A 21,794-nucleotide genomic window follows, 5' to 3' on the forward strand; every position below is an offset into this window, starting at 1 on the left:
AAAAGATAAGGCCAAGCAAGGCAGACCAATGGCAACACTGCTTACCCCCAATTCCAAGACAAGCTGCTCAGCAATGTTCCCAATACAGATCCTTGGAGGACCCACTGCCTACTTCCCTCCCCTGGAAAAGCTGTCTGTTTATTTATATACTCTGCTTCTGCTTTTTAAACTGGTTACCAGTTCATATGACAACACTTGCTTTTTTCTGCTGACAGCTGATGTTACATGGCTGCTTTGGGGGTGGTGGTGGAGACTGGAATTAGGAAATCCATCTATGGATCATCAGCTCTTTCTAGATTATTGTGGATTCTCTCACATGATTCTACTTTGAAATCTTTAAGATAATATTTTAGTTTCCTGTTAATTAAGATGTTTTTAATGTATACTTTGACTTTCTTCCGTAATGTTTTATTCTGGCTTATTTTATTTTGTGCTTTAATGTGTTGTAAACTGCTTTGGGACCCCCCTCTTAAAAATATAAAGCAGTATAGAAATGAAATTAATAACAATACAGTTGAGATATTTATGTGTGAGAGAATGAGCAAAAGTTCTCACATCCTAGGCACGGAGACCATACAAATCAACAGTGAGGTACAGCAGAGAAGACCTCAGGACTGCTGGATTACAGTGAAAAATACTACCAATGCCTCCATGCTTCACAAAGAAACAGGATCAAGCCCTCCTTTTAATTTTTTAAAAAATAATATTTATTAATGTTTTAAAGGTTACAAAAAGAAAAAGTAAACAAAAACAAAACAACACATCACAATAAGAAAAAGAGAGAGAAAAAGAAAGAAGAAAAAAACAGAAAAAATAAAATCCATTAAAAAACACAGCGAATCTTCCCATAACTTATCTTTCATTTGCTTGTTTCATTGACCTCCTCACACCTCCCTTTTTTTGTATTCTAATTCGATTAACTATTTCAGCAAATCCTTTCCATGTTTTCCAATTTTTGTCCTGTAATTTATCTTAATATAATGTAACTTTACTTTTAAAAGGTTGCAAAGTTGGGAAGTATAGACTTCTTGAGGTTTTGCATCAAAGACTCCAGGTGTTCTAGGCACCCTGGCGTCTTTAGGATGGAGGTGGTCACAGTATTAACACCCCAAAAGAACTTGCTTCTCCATTCATTGCAGCTTTCAATCCAGAACAGAGTAAGCAGGTCTCTGTGTGTCTCCGGATTCCAGCCTGCTTCCAGTTCTCACATACAACTCTGGCTACTCTTCTCATACCTAGCAGCTAGGTGTGGGAAGGTCCACCAATTTGTTCAATGGCACAGAGCAACTTCTTTGGTTATGCTAATGGTGGTGCTTAGCTAGCCACCCAAAGCAATTTACCTAGTCCTAGACAAAGGGACTGGTTGGGCAAGCTTGCTCTCATACATTCTACCCCTACAGATACAGGATACCAAGAATGGGAAAGGACTCAGGGCACCAACCAGAAACTCATAACAATACTCTTTCTAAACTAGCAAGGGCAGAAATAGAATCCCAGTTTGATCCAACATAAAATAATTTGTGCTTGAAGGCCATACACCGATCTTGGAGAAGACAGCTGAATCACTCCATGGAAAGAATGAATGGGAGTAGGTTATGCTAACTAGCAGCCAGAGAGTTAGTAAAAGCTATGTTATTTGAGTATGTGAATCAGAACTTAGGACTCTCACTTCTTCCTTCTGCTTTCTTGTGGTTCAAGCTGAGCCCCACGCTTTCCTATGGTTAGCTTTTCTGTTTCTCCCTTTAATTGGTACCTTAGGAGTTCTTTGTAAATGTTTAAATAGGCATAGACCTGCTCATCCGTTTGCATTTTGGTGGCCAGTACATGTTTTGATTATTTTAGGAGTCTCACTTGGCAAGTAGACCACTTAGTGGGGAACAGGAGGAAGGGGCAGCCCAGCGCTTGCTGCCTTGGGGGTGTGTGTGTCCAGGGCAGGGTGGGGCAGATTATGGGATGAGAGAGGAGGCCATGCCATTGCCCTCTAATCCCGTGAAATTCAGAAGGCTGAGAAAGGGAAGAGTTTAATTCATGCCCCACAGAAGGCAATCGGTTGCTAACTTTTATTGTAGGAATATAGACTCTATTGAATAAATATACTTGCTTCATACGCAAGGAATCAGCACATCTTACAACAAACTATTCTGGCCCCTAAAGCTTGCATCAGCTGCTGCACTCGGGAGCCCTCTGCTGGATGAAACGTTGATTTGAAAGGTTTGGTACTTGCGACGACTTTCAAGACTGGGCAAGCTTCACAGTTTTAAAGTGTAACAAATGTTGTGGCGAATCAAACTGCCTCCCTTCAAGTGCTTCCATTTCAAGAAAATGGAGATATCCCAAAACCTAACAGGGGAAATGCATTTTCCCTATAGCTAGCAGGATTCTCCCCTGCCCACATATAAGCTAGAATGCACCACCGTTCATCAGGTATTAAGAAAGGGACCGGTTTTCAGCAGCAACCCTCTCAGAACAAAACTACCCTCCAATCCATTACAGTACTTTACTTCCACATTTACCAGGCTTTCATTTCTGAAGCGGATCAGCTCCCGCAATGCAACATGCAGGGATGGATGCTTTAAACTGATTGTGTGAATAAGCCTGCAATGCCTTATCATCCATAGTTGAGTTTAATTTCTCTCTTATTATCTCATTGTTACTTGGGCTTCTTTATTTCACAACCTTGGATAGTAAGTCAAATGTTCCACTGAAGATCACTCTACATCCACCCACAGAAGCCAGATAATGACAGCTTCTCGCTTATTCATCACCCTATGTTTATAACTACAGTTAGAGCAACATTTTAAAAAATGCAGCACGTTACAGCACAACTATAGTTTTGCACAGCAAACACACAGGATAATGCATACCATTTTGTTACCAAGGGAATTTCTTTTGGACCAGGAACGTCCGTCCACTTGACTCTTTAGGGTCTGGGATGAAGAACCCATGAAAGACTACAGTTCCCATCATCCTAGTCTGGTTATGCTGGCTTGAGGGGCAAGGGAGCCACAGCTGTGTTGCCAGGCTCATCATGTTATATGTACAGTGAAGTCCAAGGAAAATGAATAATCACCTGTAACATACCATGCCCTCTTTGTTTTCTGTGCACCACTTCTCACTTTTCAAGGCTGTTTTGGTGAAACAATGTGTGCTATATCTCTAAAGCATGACCAGAACAGCCAGGCAAGAGCAGCAGCAGCTAACTTACTCATTGCCCTTGGGACTGGTTTAAATGCAGCATCTCCCAGCTCTGACAAAATTAGCTGCAGGCTCTGTAGTACCTCAAAAGAGCTGAACTAAAAGGTCAAGTCTGCATCCTGTTTCCCCATCGTGAAAGGACATATGAAAGATGAATTTAATAAGAGCAAACAAGCTTGCTCTGGTGATATTTAGACTCGAGTTGAAAAAGGTATCCCATAGGTTGGTTTTGTTTTGCAAATAAGAGCAAAGCAGGAATGGGGCACCTGTGACCCTCCAGATGTTGCTGGACTCCAACTCCCATCAGCCCCAGCAAGCCTGGCCAATGGGCAGGGATCGTGGGAGTCAGAATCCAGCAACATTGGGGTAAAAGGATGGTAGTGTTTGTGGAGAAGGGATGCAAAAAGAGGCTGCAAACACCCGCAACAGCAGTGCACAGAAAGATGTATTGAATCACCTGTTCTCTGAACCTGCCCAAGCCCCAAGATCAGACGGGAAGACCTCTCTTTCTCCCCATCAGTAAAGGGCTTTTTCAGAACTGAAGCATCTAACACAGTGGAACAGCACACCTCAATGATCTCAGTGATTGGGATAATAGATCTATAACTGTTGCGACGCAAGCCTGAATTTCAGAGCTTAGGCTTGAACTGAATGGCTTTCAGATGAACTGAAAGTCTGCCAAGCGATCTTTCAGTTCATCTGACACAACTTCTCTGCTCACCTTCCTCTTTGGCACTTTCTTCTACATATGAACCCAGTGGCTGCTCAACAGTTATATAGTTCTTGGATCAGACTCAAAACAGAATATTTTTTATGACCTAGTTTGGTCTGGCTTTTAATGAGTCTCAGAAGTATCAAGTAATGGATTTTTGTGTATTACAAGGTACCCTTTGGCTTCATGATTAAGCTTTTTAAAAATGTGTATCCTCTCATGAAATATATCAGCTTTGCTCCATTGATTAGGGATAAACTTCTGTAGAATTACCGTCTCTCCTAAAGCTTTCAAAGCTGAAGAGTTCAATTCTTCTTCCATTTTTTCTGGTAAGCACCCAAGCAGGACACTTTCAAGCAACTGAACAGGACTGAATTCGTTCTCCTGAGTTGCACTATGTCACCAAGTTCACTTGGCCCAGACTTAATTTCTTAACATTTGGATATTGTCTGGAAGGAATTTTAATCAGAAATCAGGAAGAGTGGTAAGTTAACACACAACAAGAATCTTAGCAAAGTCACAGCAAGTCTTGGAAGGGCTTCACTACCAAAAAACAAACAAACCACCTTCCAGTTCACACCGACTCTAAAACTTGAGTGATGTTTTGTATTTGCCTCAATTCAGCTTCTCAGCTATTATGTCAAGCGGATTATTTGCATTTCTAAAATGAAACAGAGCTCATCAGCAAGTACACCCTTGCTTGGTAAGAAGTTGTGTCCAATTTCAGCACCTTCCATTTGGGTTTCTTCTCCCCCCTCCCCCAATTTGAAAAGATAATGTGTATTAAGATAATCAACTAATTTATTCAGTCATTATACACAGCTATCTCTGATTTGAGATATTTCCAGCATGCCCACTGATTAGATTAATGGGGAAAAAAGCCAGATTCCATCTTGTGCCTGCATTTTATTATGTGCAGAATGACAGCGAATGTCAGAGAACCACAACAACATGGAGGTACAGGTAAGTGGGCCCAGAGGCGACATACCCACTTTGGCACAACTCATCAGCATAATTTATACAAACACTTTAATAAATACATAATAAACCATAAAAAGACAAGCAAGGACTTATTTTGGGATGCTGTGGCACATTGACAGCACTGGAAATGCCAACGTTATCCCACAAATCAAGAACACCACAGCAGGTCAGAGGGCGGACCAAGGTTCACCCCCCACCTAGGAGAGTGGTGAATCCTATCAGGCACAGACAGGAGTGAATTAATTGACTGACATGTTTCATTGATCCACCCAGTCAGAGAGAAGGGGGTGGGGGGAAACACATTGTGTTCCTACCTCAATACAGGCAGGAATATCTGGAGGCTGTTATTACTGAAGGATTACCAAGACGAAGTGACAGCCAATTCAGAACTTCATGGGCACAAAAAATTGTTCTATGCATTTCATTCCTTACAGCAGCAATCCCAAAATTAAACTGGAGTGATAAAAATTCTGTCACCTGAGAAAACTCTCAAGACAGAAAAAAAACCACTTTCATATTTAATTCACAGTTAAAAGAGTTTTACATATTCCAGATTTACCATACTTATAATGCTTTCTGACTGAGCTATTTGGCAATTTCTCCCCACCTGCACAACACAGCACTTTGGGAGTAATTCCTGTGGATGAAAATGCCAGACAAAGTTTGAATGGATCAAACACGTAACGTGCATCAGAAACCTACCCTCAGGCCTTATCACTTCAGAGCAAGTTGTAGTGTTATGATAAGCTTGTATATACACCCACAGGAATTATTTTCCCTGAAGAGCCATTCTGTAGAAGAACTGTGTTACTTCTGAACTGGATTTTGAATGCTCCCTTTTTCACAGCAAGAGTTCTGGGATAAACCCCGCTACCCCAACACTGGCATGGAATGACAGTGGCTATAGAAGAGAGATAAATATTACCGGTACAAACGTTGCTTCATTCAAGCTTGGGAACAGCAAACATCACAGCAAGCACATTGCTGTGCTTCAAAGAAAGAAAGAAAGAAAGAAAGAAAGAAAGAAAGAAAGAAAGAAAGAAAAAAGCTGAGGACAACAGTAAGAAGGCCACTAGTGGCAACAGTAAAACCAAAATAATTTAAATAAATAAATACTTCATGCCAAGAGGAGGGGGAAATAAATAAATAAATAATGGTTCGGCCTATAAATAACCCACTTTCACATAAGATTCTCTGTTCCCTTATAGCTGGCTAAAGTAAAACAAAAGGACCTCAAATAATGAACTAACACCTCTCTCTTCATTCTTGAAGAAACACTGGAATGTGATGAGCCCAGAATCAAGGAGAGAGGGAGCAGAAGTAGGAAAGGGCAGCAATCAGAAATGGGACTAGGAACTCTGCCCACCCACATCTCCCCTTACTCATCCAGGCCGGGTATTAAGTCTGCAATACTGTCCACATAATAATGAGGCACCAGGTCCTTTGCAGCAGGGCTGTCGCTGGCCATGTATGCCTGTGCCTCCTCTAGGTTTGAGACTCCCGTCAGGGTCAAGACCGTTTCAAGGCCACAGTTCTTGCCAAACAGGATATCTGTCTCCAGCCGGTCACCCACCATGAGCATGCGGGACGGATCCACACCAAAGCGCTCCACAATGCACTCAAACATATACGTGTTGGGCTTCCCAATTACCATTGCCTTGCGCCCAGATGCTGTTTCAACTGCAGCAGTGAGACTCCCTGTTCCTGAGAGAGAAAAGAAAACAAGATACCCTCATGTGAAAAGATTGGTCTCCAATTCGTTAAGCAACTTAAGCATAGCCCACATATTTATGCAATCAAGCTAGATTGGGTTGACAAAGGATGTGCAAAAGAGCAACTTTTTAAGCCTCCAAATGGTGAGACTGAACAGGCCTAGTTGTCTCAATGAGGTGGTAACTCTGCAACTGACAATACTCTTTAGGGGACAGAGACATGCATCACTGAATGCTCCTCCAATTGCATGAAGGAAAATTCAACCATGCAGTCCCCCCCTGCATCCCAACACACTATGACCTCAGCCTCAGTGTTGGAGATAAGCACTTGCTTGGTAGGCAAAGGCAGCAAAGAACTGCATGCATGTGATCTAGCAGGCAGGTGAGAGGCACAGCACTCCATCCCTCCGGTGTGCCAGACATAGAAACCAAGCAGACTGCAAGACAAGGGAAGGTCCCACCTCCACCCACAGGATAGAAATGCAGTGAGCTGGTGGAGGAAGGATAGAGCTCTTTATCTCTCCTTTAAGAGTCTTCAGCAGGCTAGTAACTTTTGTGGGCTTATTACAAGGCTGCTGCACATCTTAAACCCTAGTCCGAGAACTTAAATCCTAGTCCAAGGATAAAAGCACAAACTCTATCCAGGATGAGAGAGCTGGCTCCAAGGCCTTGATGAAAAGAAATTCTACTCCTCCCCCTGCTGGTGTGTTAGTTCATGGAAAGAACACATTTCTAGCATTAGGCTAGATATTTGAATTTCTTTTCATTGTGTCATGTAACTTCCACATTGTCCTGTAAGCTTCTCCTTTGATTGATTAGCACTGGCATAAAGTGGGATGTAAACTGGTCACATTTGGGATATTGTTGAGGTTAACAGTGAATATTTCCAAATAAAGAATGAACAGACACATCAGCTGCCTCACAAGTGTGGCACTAGGAAGTCTGGGGAAATAAAATCAGGAACCTGAAGCCAGCTAATGGAATTGTAGCACTTTTTTTAGTTCTCTTACAATCCTTAATAGATTCTAGGTTTGGGATTCCCCAAGGTACAGAAAAGACCTGAGAAAAAATGGCCTGCACTGTCACACAGAGCCTGATGAACAGGTGAAGGAAAGTGGATGGCTACTCATGATGGTATGGCTAACTCACAATACTGATCGATGTAAGGCACCATAATACTGCAGATCTAGCTAACAACCCAAACAGCCTACCAAGAATATTGGGTACCTGGGATGTGCCATGTATCACATAGCTTTACAGGACCCCATACTTGGCAGACATAGTATTTTAGCATCTGATGAGCAGGATACAGGAATGGGCTCTCAAACTAATAGTACTTGACCACTGATGACATAATACATGGCCAGGAGTTCCTCCCAGACCCAGAGGGGAATACCATCCTTAGTCCAGAATGCTCCTAAGAGGCTCCACAGATGCCAGCAATGGGACACAATGGTAGTGTTCCTTTAACTGGTGTTTTAGGGAAAAGGACACCTGATCCTTTTGGAGAATGATCCTTAACCCTTGACCCAAGAAGGGTGGTCTATGGACTTAGACTCAAACCCTAGCTCAATTCATGAGGTGTCTACGTAAGCCAAAAGAGTTCAGTCTCAGCTTGTGCATTTGTGGTAAAAATACTACAAGCGAGACGGCGTATTGTTCCGTTTGAACCACAGCAACATTGGAACAAGCCCCATAGGCTTAAGAAGCGCTACCCAAATTCTAAGATTTTCCAGGTATCCGTTACCAGTCACGAGTGTTTACCATCTGAACCCAGGGCACACCCTAAAGTTCGCCAGCTGAGGTTCCAGACCTTACTTTAAAAACCCTGGGCTCCTTGTCCCGTCGGTTTGGAAATCCCTCTCCAAAGCTAAGGAAAGCGAGAGCGGAGGGGAGGGAACAGGGAGATCTGCTCATGCTCAGGAACCCATCCCTCCTGCTACCACCAGGCGCCGCAGAGGCTCCGCGTTGGAGCCCCGCTCCCCGTCACTCACCCGGGGTGCGCTGCCCGCTGCTCAGCGGGTGCCAAGGGTCCGGGTCGGTGGCCACCAGCAGGCACTGCGGGTCTCGCAGGTAGGCGCAGGCCTCGGTCAGCTTGGCGAACGTGAACTGGTCGTCGTAGCCGACGACGACGGCGCGCACCGGGAGCCTCTCGTGGCCGGCCGGGTCCTCCTCCCGGTCGTCCCCGCCGCCACCTTCGCCGGCCAGGCGCAGCCCGGCGTCCCGCAGCTCCCCGCGCAGCCCTTCCCCGCCCAGCACGAAGACGCAGCCGGCCGGGGGCGAGTCTCCGGAGCCGCCCTCGGCGCCCAGCAGGCGCTGCCGGAGGTAGAGCGCGGAGCAGAGCGCCGAGCTGAAGACCTGCTCGGCGCGGACGCCGCGGAAGCCCAGGCGGGAGAAGCGGCGCTCCAGCTCGGGCACCGAGCGGCGGCTGTTGTTGGAGACGAAGAGGGCGGCCTTGCCGTTGCGGCTGAGGCGCTCCAGCAGCTCCGGGGCGCCGGGCACCGCCCGCTCGCCCGTCCACAGGACCCCGTCGCAGTCGAAGAGGACGCCCTCCGCCTCGCCCAGCACCTCGCGCAGGCACGAGCCGCTCAGCCGCCTGCAGCCCGCCATGCTGGGACCGGCCGCTCTCCCCGCCGCCGCCACCCCCGCACCGCCTCTTCCTCCTCCTCCTCCGCTCCCGCCCGGGCCAATCAGGAGCGCGGCGCCGCCATGACGGACGGAGGGGAGGCGGCGGCGCAGGAGCACCAATCGAGGGGCTCGGCGACAAGGCGCGTCGGGCGAAACAGAAGCGGGCCAATTGGCTCAGCGGCCAATCGCGTTGCAGGAAGGCCAGTGACTGGCAGGTTCGAGGGACGAGGCGGATGTTACCAGCCATGGTGATAGGGGCGGGGCGGTCAGGACGGGGACTGTGTTGCCATGGCAACCCGTTACAGTGATTGGGAAGGGAAGAGGATCCAGATGTGAGCGCTCTGGATGGGCTTTCGGAGCGGGCGGGGGGGAAAGGATGGAACGGAGGAATTGAAAAGCCCGCCCCCTCCCGCCGTAGCCTATGGGAAGAAAGCAGTATGAAGGCCCGGAGCAAAGTGACAGCTGCTGTAAGCCTATCAGGTAGAAGAATAGAGGTTAGTGCCCTATGAAATACGGCGAACGAAAACAGCAGCGTTAGCGAAAAGTGGGCGTCACAGCCTTATCTACCTACCGTAATTGAAGAGTGGAGGCGGGGCTAAAAAAAGAAAAAGGAAGTAGACTGTTAAAAAAATAAATACATCAGATGGTAAACAAACCAAGGCGGGCGGGGAAAGAATGAGAGGCGGTTGTTGAGGCCAATTGGCGGTTTCAGAATGAAAAAAGAAGGTGGAGCAAAAAAAGGCCAGCCAATGACTGTCTTGGAAAGGCCTTGTGGACGCTTGCTTACACACGGTACTTTTACAGCAACCGGCACCAAATAACCCCGAGAACTGTAGTTTACCCTTCACAGAGTGCCAATTCTCAGTAGATTTAATGAACTACAGTTCTCAGGATTATAGGGAGATGGAATTGTTTTGTATTCAGTGGTCTGTGTTTGCCTGAGCTTGAGTCTGGACTAAGGAATCTGAGCTCCATGTGTTCTGATTGGATACAGGATGTCCAATCACAGAACACTTCAGGATTTAGGCCTCTGGCATTGGTCCTTGAACTCTGAGTCATGATTCACAGCTTGGAAGTTTAGACGGCCAATCATGTTGGGAGTGGGAGTGGCCCAGACTTTCAGGAATGTATATAAGCAGCTGCTTTGCCCCTGTTCCCCAGTTATGTAGTTCAATAAAGGTTCTTGCTGTTATTGCTGTGTCTTGCCTTGTGGGAACCCGCCTACACTTCAGGAATGTGCCTGAGATGTGTGGCATGGGGTCAAGTTGAAGGGTGGCTGCGAGGTCCTTCAGAACTTCCCCTTCGTCCTCCTCCTGGCAGAACTGAAGTCCTGTGGATGTCTACCTGGCTTTCACCCTCTATAAGCAAAGGACAAATAAATGGCTTTTCACTAGCAGCTGGGTGGAAGAAAAGGAATTGACCCATCTACTCACCCTGCCTATGGCTGACTTGTGGTCCCACCACAAATTGAGATATCGGGAAATGCAGCCTCCACCATAAAACAGATTCACCGCTCCTATTAAGAGGGCATCTGAATTTTATCCAGCCGCAATTCAATAATCATGACCATATCTAAAGTAGCAGCATTAAGGATAAAGAAAACATGACCCTGGCCAACCACTCTTGGGTCTGTCAATTATGGAGATTTAATGAAAACCGAGCACAATAGATCTTGTCTGTTCGGAGCACTAAAGTGAAGTTAGCAACACTGAGAATACAATCATATTCCTGTCTGAAGTACTTAACTTCTTGAATTAAATGAGACTTACTACTAGGTAAGAGAATATAGCTGGGGTGGTGAACTTTTTGTCAACTAGAGGGCTGCAGTCCCTCAAGAGAACCACATGCCATGGGTTCTAGCCACACAAAAGCCAACAGTTCCTATCTACACACACATACAGAGCCAGCTAGGCAAAAGCACTAAAGAGGGTTGGGGGGGGTGTCTTTTGGGGAGTGTCCCCAAGGATCACAGTCAGCCTTGGCCCTGGAGGTTTCCTGTCCTTGCTGTATAAGATTGCAGCTTGATTTACAAATTCTGTTAATAACCACTGGTTTCATCTGGACTCTCAAAAAATCCAAATCTTAGCTGATCTTCCCTGCATATCTAAACAACATAGCACAAAGTTAAATCTTGAATGCATGCAGTGTGGGAACTGCTTCCTTGTCCCTGTCCCTCCCCCTGTACCCCTGAAATCCATTCAGATTGATCATGTGGACAATTATTTTGTGCAGAATGCCCTTCAGCCTGTTTGCCTTTATTGTGTGACAGAATGCAAAGTGATTTTCTGGAAAAGCGTGCACATGACTGCAGCTTGGTGAGTGAGCTGACTGGATTATTTATACACAGAAACAGCTGTGTGCTTGCTTGTGGTTTGCTGGGTTCTGCAACTAGCAGCATCTGCTGTGGTGTGTGTCCTTTTTGTCCTATCAATTTATAAATAAATTGATTTTAATGGAGTCATCATTGTAAGACTCTGGTGCTCTCTTCTCTGCAGAAAGGTGACACATCTCTGCTCAGTGAATATGGGGGGGGGGAATACCTCTCCCACAAGTGCCAATATGATTTGCATTGTAGAAGATTCAATGTTTTTAAATTTCAGAGAAATAATGGGGAATTGCACCATCAAAGAAGGCAAATACTCCTGGTTTTTTGCACAACAGAAGTAATGATATCGTGGGAATTTGCAGAGGGTCAGCTTGCTGTAGGAAAAACTATGAAGAGACTTGTGGTCACCTTGAAGGCTAAAAAGAATGGCAATCATCCCCAAAGCTGAAGTCTACTCCATGAGAAGCATCTTATGAAGTTGACTTTATCCCACAAAAGCTTATGCTGTATACATTTAAAGCAACACAAGACAATAGTAAGGGACTCTACAGTATTTGATGATACAAACAAAACTCTTATGTGTGAAGGTAAGAGAAAGAGCTGCAAATCTCTAAAGACAAAAAGCAATAAAAATACTGTATTTAATAAATTGCATCTGGTGAATAGGACTCTGGACCATGAAAATGCATGCTGCAATATATTTATTAAAACCTTAAGATGCCACAGAGCACTCTTGTCATTTTACAGGATTTTCTCAAGAACTATCCAGGAGTTCAGTTTGTCTCTGACACAAGCAAAGCAGACACATTCTTTAAAAAATGAAGGAACGTGCTCCTTCTCTCGGCCATAAACATGACCGTACAGTTAAAAAATAATTTACCAGCTATGTATAAAAATAAGTGGTCACCTTTCCAATCCTAAGGAAACCCATGTGAAGAGTTTATTAGGTCATGTCTGCATTGCAAATGTAAATGAGCTTAATTGTCCTCTCCCAAAAGATCCTGAGAATTGTAGTTCCTTAAATGGGGTACTACACATCTCTTTCAAAGTTTTATTACAAAACTACTGCTATACACTTTCTTGGAGAAGCCAAGGTTAAAGGTTGCAGGGCAGGTGTGCCTGCAGCAAAAAGCTCATCCAGAATATAAGGTGGGAAGTCCACTATCCTTCACTCATCCATCTTCAAACTTAGGAGTGGTTCAAATACACATTTGCACCTGAACACTTGCATGTGCGATTGTGGTGTTGTGTGGCAATGTCCAGACAAATTTTCAGATCAGCTCAAACAAAATGGGCATTAGTTAAGGTGCTCACACATTTATCTGCCAATAATTGCATAGAGAAACAAAGCGATGTGCGTGCATATGTGAACAAGCCTTGTATCTAGGCTCTCCACATTGAGAATACATACACTGACTGTAACTCGGATCAAGCCTCTACCTTTAAAGAGCGGCCAAAAGGAGGAGTCTATTGGTGACAGCTTCTAGCGTTATACTACAGTTCTATGATGGGAAAAGCTGCACATAAAATTAGTTCCATTGGTTCTTCAAGGTCAAGATCCTTTTTGGGGTCCACAGCTGACAATTGTGTTTTGGCCTGCACCTGCTGCCCTTATAAAAAAATAACTAGAAATATCGCACATAACCTGGATATACATAGGGTTGATTTTCAAATGGCCCACCCTCTCTACCAATCACATCCCTACCAATCACTGTAAAAGGACAGAATAATCCCTGAGACTGAGCTAAAGTGGGATGTAGGGCAACTGGAATCAAGTGGAAACACCCTGTTAGGATTTGTTGAGGTTCTGAATTCTCTTCAGGGGGGGGGGGGAAAAGCAAAGACATTAGAAGCACAAAAAAGCAGATCTGCACATTATACAGAATGGAGCATTAGATGGAAAGGAAGAATTCTGGACGGTACCACATCATACAGCAGTGTGGGGAAGTGAATCATATGTTTGAATGCTCTCAGCTTGGAATGAACTATTGCATCAAGAACAAGGTTATACAGTGCAACTTAACTACATGCTGGAAGGATTTTTTTTTAAAAAAACGTCTCTGGCTCTGCATCTGAATGCTGCTTGGGAAAGGTGAGAGGAGTACCAGGAGGAGAGTTCAAAATAATACAAAGCAGGAAAAGAGCCATTCATGAATAGTGGAAAAGGCAGCAAGAAGCAGAGGCACATGGAAGAAGAGAGATTGCTTTTGAGGTTGCAGATGTGAGTGCTGGTTTCCAAGCCACGATAATGACAGATGTCACTATGGCACCTCTATGTCCCCACAAGAGCTGCTAGCCTTGTGTGATGTGCCCAGGGTCACACCTGATCGTGCACCTTTTCCTTCCTTACACTGCAGCTCCTTCTTCATTATTCTCCAGAGCATCAACCTCCAGATCCGGTGCAGATGGAGAGCTGCTTCTTTCTACAGGTGGGGGTTCACTGGGCTCTGTTGTCACAGGGAGGGATTCCTTGGATGTTTCTATGCTGCTGTCTCCAGGAAGAGAAAGAGGTGCTTCATCTGCCTCATTGGTCCTGCTTTCTGAAGGAGGCTTCGGGGATGGGGACGCATTGCGACTCTGACGCCTGACTGGCTGGGGTGGAAGTGGTGGAGGGACAGAGGGAGCTCGCACGCTTCCTCCGACGGTTCTTCGAGGCATTGCTTTAGGGATAGAAGGAGAGTCTGGGGCAGGAGGCTGGGTCTGAAGCTGCACAGGAGGTGGGGTTCGAGGCTGGGCTATGGGTGGAGGCACCGTGGGTCGGGGTGGAGCAACTCGCTTTGCTGCAAAGCAAAACAATGAAACAAAATCCAGGTTCTGAGAATTTTCGCCTTGCGGATGTCACCTGTTATCTGTATGGTCTCTCCGCACAGCAGCTCTGCACCTCACACCCCTCCAAATTTCTACTCTTACCAGTGCTTGTCCTCAAGTGTATTTTTGCAAGTTTGGAATTAAGATTCCCTTCTAAGGATTCTCTCCCATTCCTCTGAAAAGCTATGATTTCCTTACAAGCAGGCTGTAGATCAAGTCCCAAGCCCCCAAAACCACTTGTGCAGGCAACAAAAATCCAGAGGCATAGCCTACTTCCACACTACGGCCTTGCAACATTGCACAAATAATGCTTTTCTCTGGTCACCTGAAAGTGGAAACTGTGGATCCACACGGTGAGTTATTTCCTGCACTAACAGCACCCCCATACACACTACAAATGCATAATTTGGCAGTGGAAGAAGCTGTGGATCTCCATCTCCCATTGTCCCTGGCCATTGGTGAGGCTGCCTGTCCAATACCTTCCCCATCCCTGGCATAAACAAAAAGCACAACACTGGTGGCTGGATCTCAACTCTGGTACATTGCTGCAGGAACAAGCCATGCACAAGAGTTCCACTGCACAGTGTAGCTCTTCACAATTAATGGTGATGATTATGAAAAAGAAGTAGATTAAAATGGTGCAAAGCATAACTAAAACCTGAGAAGTTTATTGAAACCTGGATTATGTCCAGCTCTCCCCAACTGTACTACAAACTTGTGGTGTAAGCAGCCATTGTTTCCAGGCATGTTGACAAAAAGAGCTACAACAATTAATCACTGTTGCAAAACTTTGTCATTTAGAATCACAAGTTTCCTGACAATAGGGAAAAGGCTTTGTAAGCTGTGCCGATTTTCAATCATTCTTTAACACATTCATAATAAAACATTATGATTTATATGTTTTGAAGAGCTATTGATCTTCTGTGCCAAAGGAAAAAAAGTGGGAAAATGTTAATGGTGGAAGGGACCATGTTGCAGGAAAGCAAATGACAGATATTCTAACAAGCTATGCAATGTGTTACGGTGTGGAAAAAGAAAGGTGTGGAAAAAGTAATGTGTGGAAAAAGAGACTGGGTGCTTCAAGTGGGGGTGGTCAATATTGCAAATGGCTCATTCAGAGATCACAAATCACAGATTTTTCCTGGGAAAGGGCAATTTGGATTTAATGGGGGGAAATATGGACTGGCATTTTTGATTCCTACAACTGTTGTGTGGACTATGTTAAAAAAAATCAGATTGCTTCCACATGTGGGTTTATTAGGGGATGGAGTCTCTTCATGCATGCAAGGTTTTTTTTGCAGTGGGTCCACATGACAGCATTAGCACCACTGGTAATCAAATTTACCCTTTACAGGGAAAACCCAATAAGTAAAAAAGCTTGTTGCCAATGGTGTGATTGCAAATTAAGCCCCTGTCTGGAAGCACCCTAGAATGCATGAGCAGTGCCTATCCCTAAACCACCACCCACCTGGAAGCACCCAGTCCCCAGGCAATGATACTACTTGTTTCACAGAATATTCTCCTGCAAAAAGGAGCTCAAGGAGTGTAAGGATAGTGCTGCAATCGCGTTTGATGTCAAGTGTGTGTGTGGGCCTGGCAGGGGGAGAGCACACAAATACAGTTTGAGAGCAGTGTCGTCTGGATTCCCCAGAAGAGCTGCACAAGCTGACAGAGCCTATTCTGGAGCAAACAGTTCCTACAGAAGCACCCATAAGAACAAGACTTACATTTCCTCGAAGCATCCTCAGCAGGAACAGGAGTAGGCAAAGAGACTGTAGCTTCAGTAGAAGGTTGGGTCACCTTTGAGAGGACTGTTCCAGGGGTTGCCTCAAAATGTTTCCTGTCAGTTGGTAAAAAGCTTGTAAGCTGTTTGTAGTCTGATCTCTTGGCTCAAAAAGACACGAGAGTGCTGTGTGTGCAGGCTGGATTTCTCAAACAGATTTGAGCAGCTGAGCAAACTCTTCCACTAAAGGCTTCTCGTTTATGTTGAGCCCTCTAGTTTGGTGGTGCTGTTACTGGGTGCCATGTCAGGCCATAATAAGACGATGCTCATCCACAGCTTGATCATGGATGAAGGGGTTGGCATGAATTATCAAGACTTGGTTGGGTGAGCTGAATGGCCCCAAGCGAACTCAACTGTGTCCATCTGGGTACTCAGTCTAGCACCAGGCTAGATGGGCTGTGTGTTTCAAGAGCTATATGCCCAACTGCATGCCTTCTTGACCCCTGTCCCTCCCGGCTTACAAAAATCTAGCAGAGTGTAGGGCATTGACAGGTTGGAGCCAGAGCATGATTAATGCTTCATTGTGTTACTAAAGCTGCTTCTATATCATAGAATTGTAGGCTCCTTGAAGTAGAGACCTGCCAGATCTTTGTAAAGCACTTTGTGCCTGGGTGGCTCTATATAAACAAACGTATCTCACAGTTCCAGGAAAAACTGTGACAAAACATATGCTTATACTACTTGCCTTTCTCCAGGCCGTGGTGAAGCTGGTTCAGCAGAGAGAAGCAAAGATGTGGGTTCTTCTGCTGCGGAGACATCTCTATCTTTAATGTCTGATGGCGGGGTGAACAGGCCAGATACATCAAAGTCAATGTCTTTAAAAAAGGGGGGAAAGACAAAGTTATTGAGGCGATCTGAAGTACTGAATTATGAAATGTTGTAGTCTTCCCTTGTAGGAGGAAGTTCAAATTTTGGTATCTTTCATCTCTTATGGCTCATGATCTTTATGATCCAGAAGATGCGGCTTGCTCATAGACAATAGGAGATGCCCTGGCCAAGAGTTCCTTATAACTAGGTGGTTATTTATGTATTTTTGGTGGGATTGCAGTCAAACATAACCACTAAGCTGAGGGCGAGTTAATGCATGAAGGGGTTAAGATCATATAATTGTATTCCTAGACTTGGCCAGTTCTATGAGGGCAGGGACAAGGAACCTGTGACCCTCTGGATGTTGCTGGACTCCAGCTCCCACCATCATGGTCAGCCAGTGGTCAGGGATGATGGAAGCTGTAATGCAGCTCCTCACCAGGGTAAAGAAAAATTCAGGCCAACAGATGATGGACTACCTCCTGGGAAGAGGATGTCAGCATTTTGTATCAGGGGTTCCACAACTCCCACAACTTGGATGGAGGATACAGAAGCCATATCTAGTTGCACCTGGCACCTGGGGGAGAGAGATTGAGATACAGCAACAAGAACTATGTTAAGCAAAGGCTGTTCATCCTAACTTTTCCTCTGTAGTTTCTGATGGGAGAAGTCAGTGAAATTCTTCTTTCCGTGCAGCTCATAAAAGTTATACAAGCCTTTTTAAAGGCTAGAGGTGACAAATCTAGGACTGTTTTAATTAAGATAAGGTAAAGGGACCCCTGACCATTAGGTCCAGTCGTGACTGTCTCTGGGGTTGCACTCATCTCGCTCTATAGGCCATGGAGCCAGCATGACTAAGCCACTTCTGGTGAACCAGAGCAGCACACGGAGATGCCGTTTACCTTCCCACTGGAGTGGTACCTATTTATCTACTTGCACTTTGATGTGCTTTCGATCCGCTAGGTTGGCAGCAGCAGGGACCGAGCAACGGGAGCTCACCCCGTCGTGGGGATTTGAACCGCCGACCTTCTGATCGGCAAGTCCTAGGCTCTGTGGTTTAACCCACAGCCCCACCTGCGTCCCTTTAATTAAGATATTAGCTCTTTAAAGTTCACAGAGGAACCAGACAGAGTGTTTTCCCTTCTGTTAGGACATCGCAACCTGTTTTTTCCTCCATTTGAGGAGAAGGAAAGGACATGTGCTTTAATAACGTAACTGAAAGTTACTTCTACGCTTGCCATATCCTATCTGGGACAAATCTTCAGTTATTCCCAGAACCACAGAGGAAAGCAGACTTTCCACAGGTTGGACTTCTCCCATCAGTCTGTTGTCCCATCAGTCTGTTCTCCCATCAGTCTCCCATCAGTCTGTTGTAGTGACAAGAAAAACGGTACCTTTGAGATCACAGGGGAGGAACTGGATCTGGCCAATGGAAGGGATCCTTACCTCCCCATATCCCACAAGTCCATCTACTGGTTAATCACCTGAGGTCTATACATAATAATGCCAGGGGGCAGCTTAAAAGGAGCTCACTCTCAGAGCCAACCTAGTGATTGATACTGATAGCTCACCATCAAAGGACCTGTTTGCATTCAAACCACTCTTGCAAACAGGGAGGGAAAATGTCTCTTTGCATATGTGACTTGAATCCAAACAAAGTCTGCAAACAGATTCTGAAGGCGTACTGTCAGGCAGGAGTTTGCAGGCACCGCTGGTCAGCTGATTGGCAGTGTCTGCAAACCCCACTTTGCCAAGTCTTTTTGCTGTCCCATAACTGGGGACAGGTGTGACTTCTGGCATGGGGCAGGCTTAGTAAAAACAGCATCACGGACCAAATGGGGAAGCCTATGGGGCCTAATTAGACCTGAGGGTCAGCAGTTCTCCACATGTATTCTAGACATTTTCAAGTTCTGGATAAGCTGCCTTGGGTGGCCTCTGGAATTCTTGGTATGATAAGGCTCTGGTGGGTGTACACAACACCGTTCTCAATTACAATTGATACATGTATATTTCTAAAGAGTTCAATTACTGAATACATACTAAACCAAAAAGTGGAGAATGATGTTGTTGGCATCTGTCTGTCACAAGAGACAATGGAGTGTGCCTCCAGGGGTGAAGTAAAACTGCTATATTAACAGCACTAAAGTGACTTCCCCAGAGTGCAAGCCTGGGCAATGTGTATGGAGGTCCTGGGCTACCCAGACAATAACACACACCCTGGACTCACTAATGCGGTCCACAGGAAAGCAGAGCAATGTGTTTGGCATGAGCTTGGCTGCAAGTGTTGCTGGAAGGAGGCCTACAAGGCGCCATCCACCTGCCTTGGGGACTCCAGTTTGGATTTGTATTGGGTTTACTCCTTAGCCTTTTCTTCTCCCAAAGATGTCCCGCAAGACAGCGGAGGTTTAGGATCAGAGTTTTCCTTCTCCTGGATGGGCTACCTTCCCACGTTGACGAACCCCATCTGCCCCTCACTTCCCCTTCCCTATACCCCAGAAAAGAATGTATTCTGGCAGTTTTATACAGTTACCCTTCAGTCTGTTGGGGCCACAACAGGTTGGGCCCTAGGACAATGGCAATGTTGCTGGGGGTCATCTTATTCACTTCCTGCTGTTCAGCCAGCTTGGCTAAAAAACGAATCAGATACCTGTTGGGAAAAGGCAAGTACTGTAGTGAAAACCAGGAAAACCACTGCCTTGACATTTCAAGCAGGGCTCTTTTGCCTGTCTGTTGAGTAACAACAGAAATGCAGCAGGCTTTTCCAGCACTGAGAGACAGTGATGGTATAAGCGCCACCTACCAAGCTTCGTCTTAAAGCCCCTTAATACTAACAGGTGTGCCACACCTCATGTTGTTATAGTTGTCCTTGGGGAGACGGCTGCAAGTGTCCTGAAGATGCTCCAGTCGATTCTCTGGCTCTTTGATACTGAAAGGGAGAGGTGAGGAAGGCTACAACAAGCTTCAAAAGCAAAGGGATGCATCTACTATGATAGTTGCTTATATGGAGTCTTATCTTTATTTTCTTCTCATGGGCATTTCGATCACTGTCTGGCTGCCAGTCTGCTGCTGCAGCTCCACATGTGTAAATCCTATAATTCTTCCTATCAGCTCAGAGTGGCAACCCTGGATGGGACTACTCTGTTTAAATTCACAGTGGCAGATCTTCTACGTTTCATCTACCTAGGCCCTAGAACTAAGTCTCACTTTTTCCAAAGGGATTTATGTTGAGGTGATTGTGCACTGGAGCCAGGAGTAGCAAACCCAATAGTCTGGGACTGTGGGAAATCTGGGCAAGAAACATCTACAGGGTTCCATGTTGGCCAACTCTGCCTTAAGCCGAGTATGTTACTAATCATAACACTTTTCATGGTGTTTTTTAAAAACTCAGCAGGAAGGGGCCATCCTTCTTAACTCCCCCCTACCTTGCTAGATTTGTAATGAGGCCCACTGCTCCTCTTCAACTCTGTGTGCACCCTGACACATGCAATTTTAATTTCTAGTAGCATTTGCAACAGGTTTCAGTCATTCTCAGAGTAGGCAATAATACAATAATACATTGCTAGTCAAGTTAGCCTAATCTTAGCATTGAAGTGAAATCACAAACTGTGTGAGCTGTAAGAAGGCAGCCCATCTTCCTAGTCCCAATGTACCTTGCAGTTTTAAGCCAATCATCATAGAGTTCAAAGGTCATCAAGGGCTGGGGCAGCTCTCGCAGGTAACATTTCAGTGCACCTGAGATGGAAGCAAAGAGATGCTGTTTTAGAGGTAGAACATGCCTCTCCCTCTCTCCCGGATCACAATACTCCCTGCTGCTTAATTATCTGATACCTCTAATCAGGGCTGGGGAAATCTGTGAACCTCTAGATGTTGTTGCACTCCTAATGAAACCCCTGACCTCTGGGTGGTACTAGCTAGGACTAACAGAAGATGGAGTCCAACAAGATCTGGAGGGCCACAGGTTCCCCAGCCCTGCATTATTTTAATATCCTACCTGCCACAGCATGAGGATCTGCATAGAATTCACCCAGGGCACCTGAGCCACAGGCAAGGCTGTACTTTAACTTCTTCAGCACAGATGCTCCAGCTGCCAACCGGAAGAGCCCCTGCAGAGTGGAAGAAAGGTGAGGCAAGGAAATTGGTGGCAAAAGAAGGGCTGGGCAAGTGAATGCCACCTACCTCTTCCTTCATCCCCGATGCCAGCAGCATCATGACACAAGCTTCAATGGGAACAGCAATCTCCCGGCCAGAAGCCTTCAGGTGAGTCTCTAGCGGCATCCCATACACCCCTACCACAGCTGCATCTCTTGGGAATGGGGAGTCTGAGAAACAGCAGGAAGGAAGGGAGAGGGAGAGAATAAAGCCCACTGTGCATATAGGACGGGAAGTTTCCAAAATTCATCACCATCCAACTGCTGAGCCTGGTTTTCAGGAGCCAACTCAGCCCAGCAGTGGTCCATACCAAAAGCTCCTGAGGACCCTAGGCAGAGCAAAGGCATTTTGCTGCCTGAGGCAAGCAGCAAATGATGCTCTGTCTCCACACACCCAAGCCAAGTTACATATTAGAACTCACAGACAACCAAGTTCTTTGGGTGTCCAGAGCAGAAAATCTCCCTGGCAGTAAAAATGCAATAAATGAAACAATTAACACTTTGCTTTCACGACACCCACAACTGCCTGACACCGTCACCTCACTCTGTCTAATAGCCGGGCCGGCCCTGTTTCTCAGCTCTGGTCTACGCAAGCAGCAGAATTTTTTGCCTAACCCTCTTCTTGGTGTGTCATTTTTCCTCACAGGAAGTGGGGTTTTAAAAAATCTATTTCAGGGACAAATATAGACACACC

The 21,794-nt window shown here is 45.6% G+C and overlaps 2 protein-coding genes and 1 long non-coding RNA gene across 3 annotated transcripts in view; 1 reads left to right on the forward strand and 2 right to left on the reverse strand.

Annotated features, from left to right (window-relative positions):
- Nucleotides 1-5,923: 5,923 nt before the first annotated feature.
- On the reverse strand, nt 5,924-9,219 carry PDXP (pyridoxal phosphatase). The gene is made up of 2 exons (XM_081928415.1): nt 8,595-9,219; nt 5,924-6,592 (listed from the first exon to the last, which is right to left on the reverse strand). Exons 1-2 carry the CDS (start codon nt 9,208-9,210, stop codon nt 6,267-6,269), a joined length of 942 nt encoding a protein of 313 aa, XP_081784541.1. The 5' UTR covers nt 9,211-9,219; the 3' UTR covers nt 5,924-6,266.
- Nucleotides 9,220-9,618: 399 nt separating this feature from the next.
- On the forward strand, nt 9,619-12,277 carry LOC309379374. The gene is made up of 2 exons (XR_014172460.1): nt 9,619-9,722; nt 11,829-12,277. It is a non-coding gene; the product is annotated as an uncharacterized lncRNA (long non-coding RNA).
- Nucleotides 12,278-13,605: 1,328 nt separating this feature from the next.
- Nucleotides 13,606-21,794, reverse strand: part of SH3BP1 (SH3 domain binding protein 1) — a 33,280-nt gene continuing 25,091 nt past the window's right edge. The window contains exons 10-18 of the mRNA XM_081928496.1: nt 21,129-21,271; nt 20,944-21,055; nt 20,603-20,684; nt 19,798-19,878; nt 19,483-19,599; nt 17,432-17,529; nt 16,831-16,960; nt 16,090-16,202; nt 13,606-14,334 (exon numbers count right to left, since the gene is read on the reverse strand). Of these exons, the coding sequence (XP_081784622.1) occupies nt 13,901-14,334; nt 16,090-16,202; nt 16,831-16,960; nt 17,432-17,529; nt 19,483-19,599; nt 19,798-19,878; nt 20,603-20,684; nt 20,944-21,055; nt 21,129-21,271 (1,310 nt within the window). The 3' untranslated portion in view covers nt 13,606-13,900. The remainder of the gene's footprint in view (nt 14,335-16,089; nt 16,203-16,830; nt 16,961-17,431; nt 17,530-19,482; nt 19,600-19,797; nt 19,879-20,602; nt 20,685-20,943; nt 21,056-21,128; nt 21,272-21,794) is intronic.

Source organism: Podarcis melisellensis, assembly GCF_964234715.1.
Source record: "Podarcis melisellensis genome assembly, chromosome: 10".
In the NCBI taxonomy this organism is placed as follows: Eukaryota; Metazoa; Chordata; class Lepidosauria; order Squamata; family Lacertidae; genus Podarcis; species Podarcis melisellensis.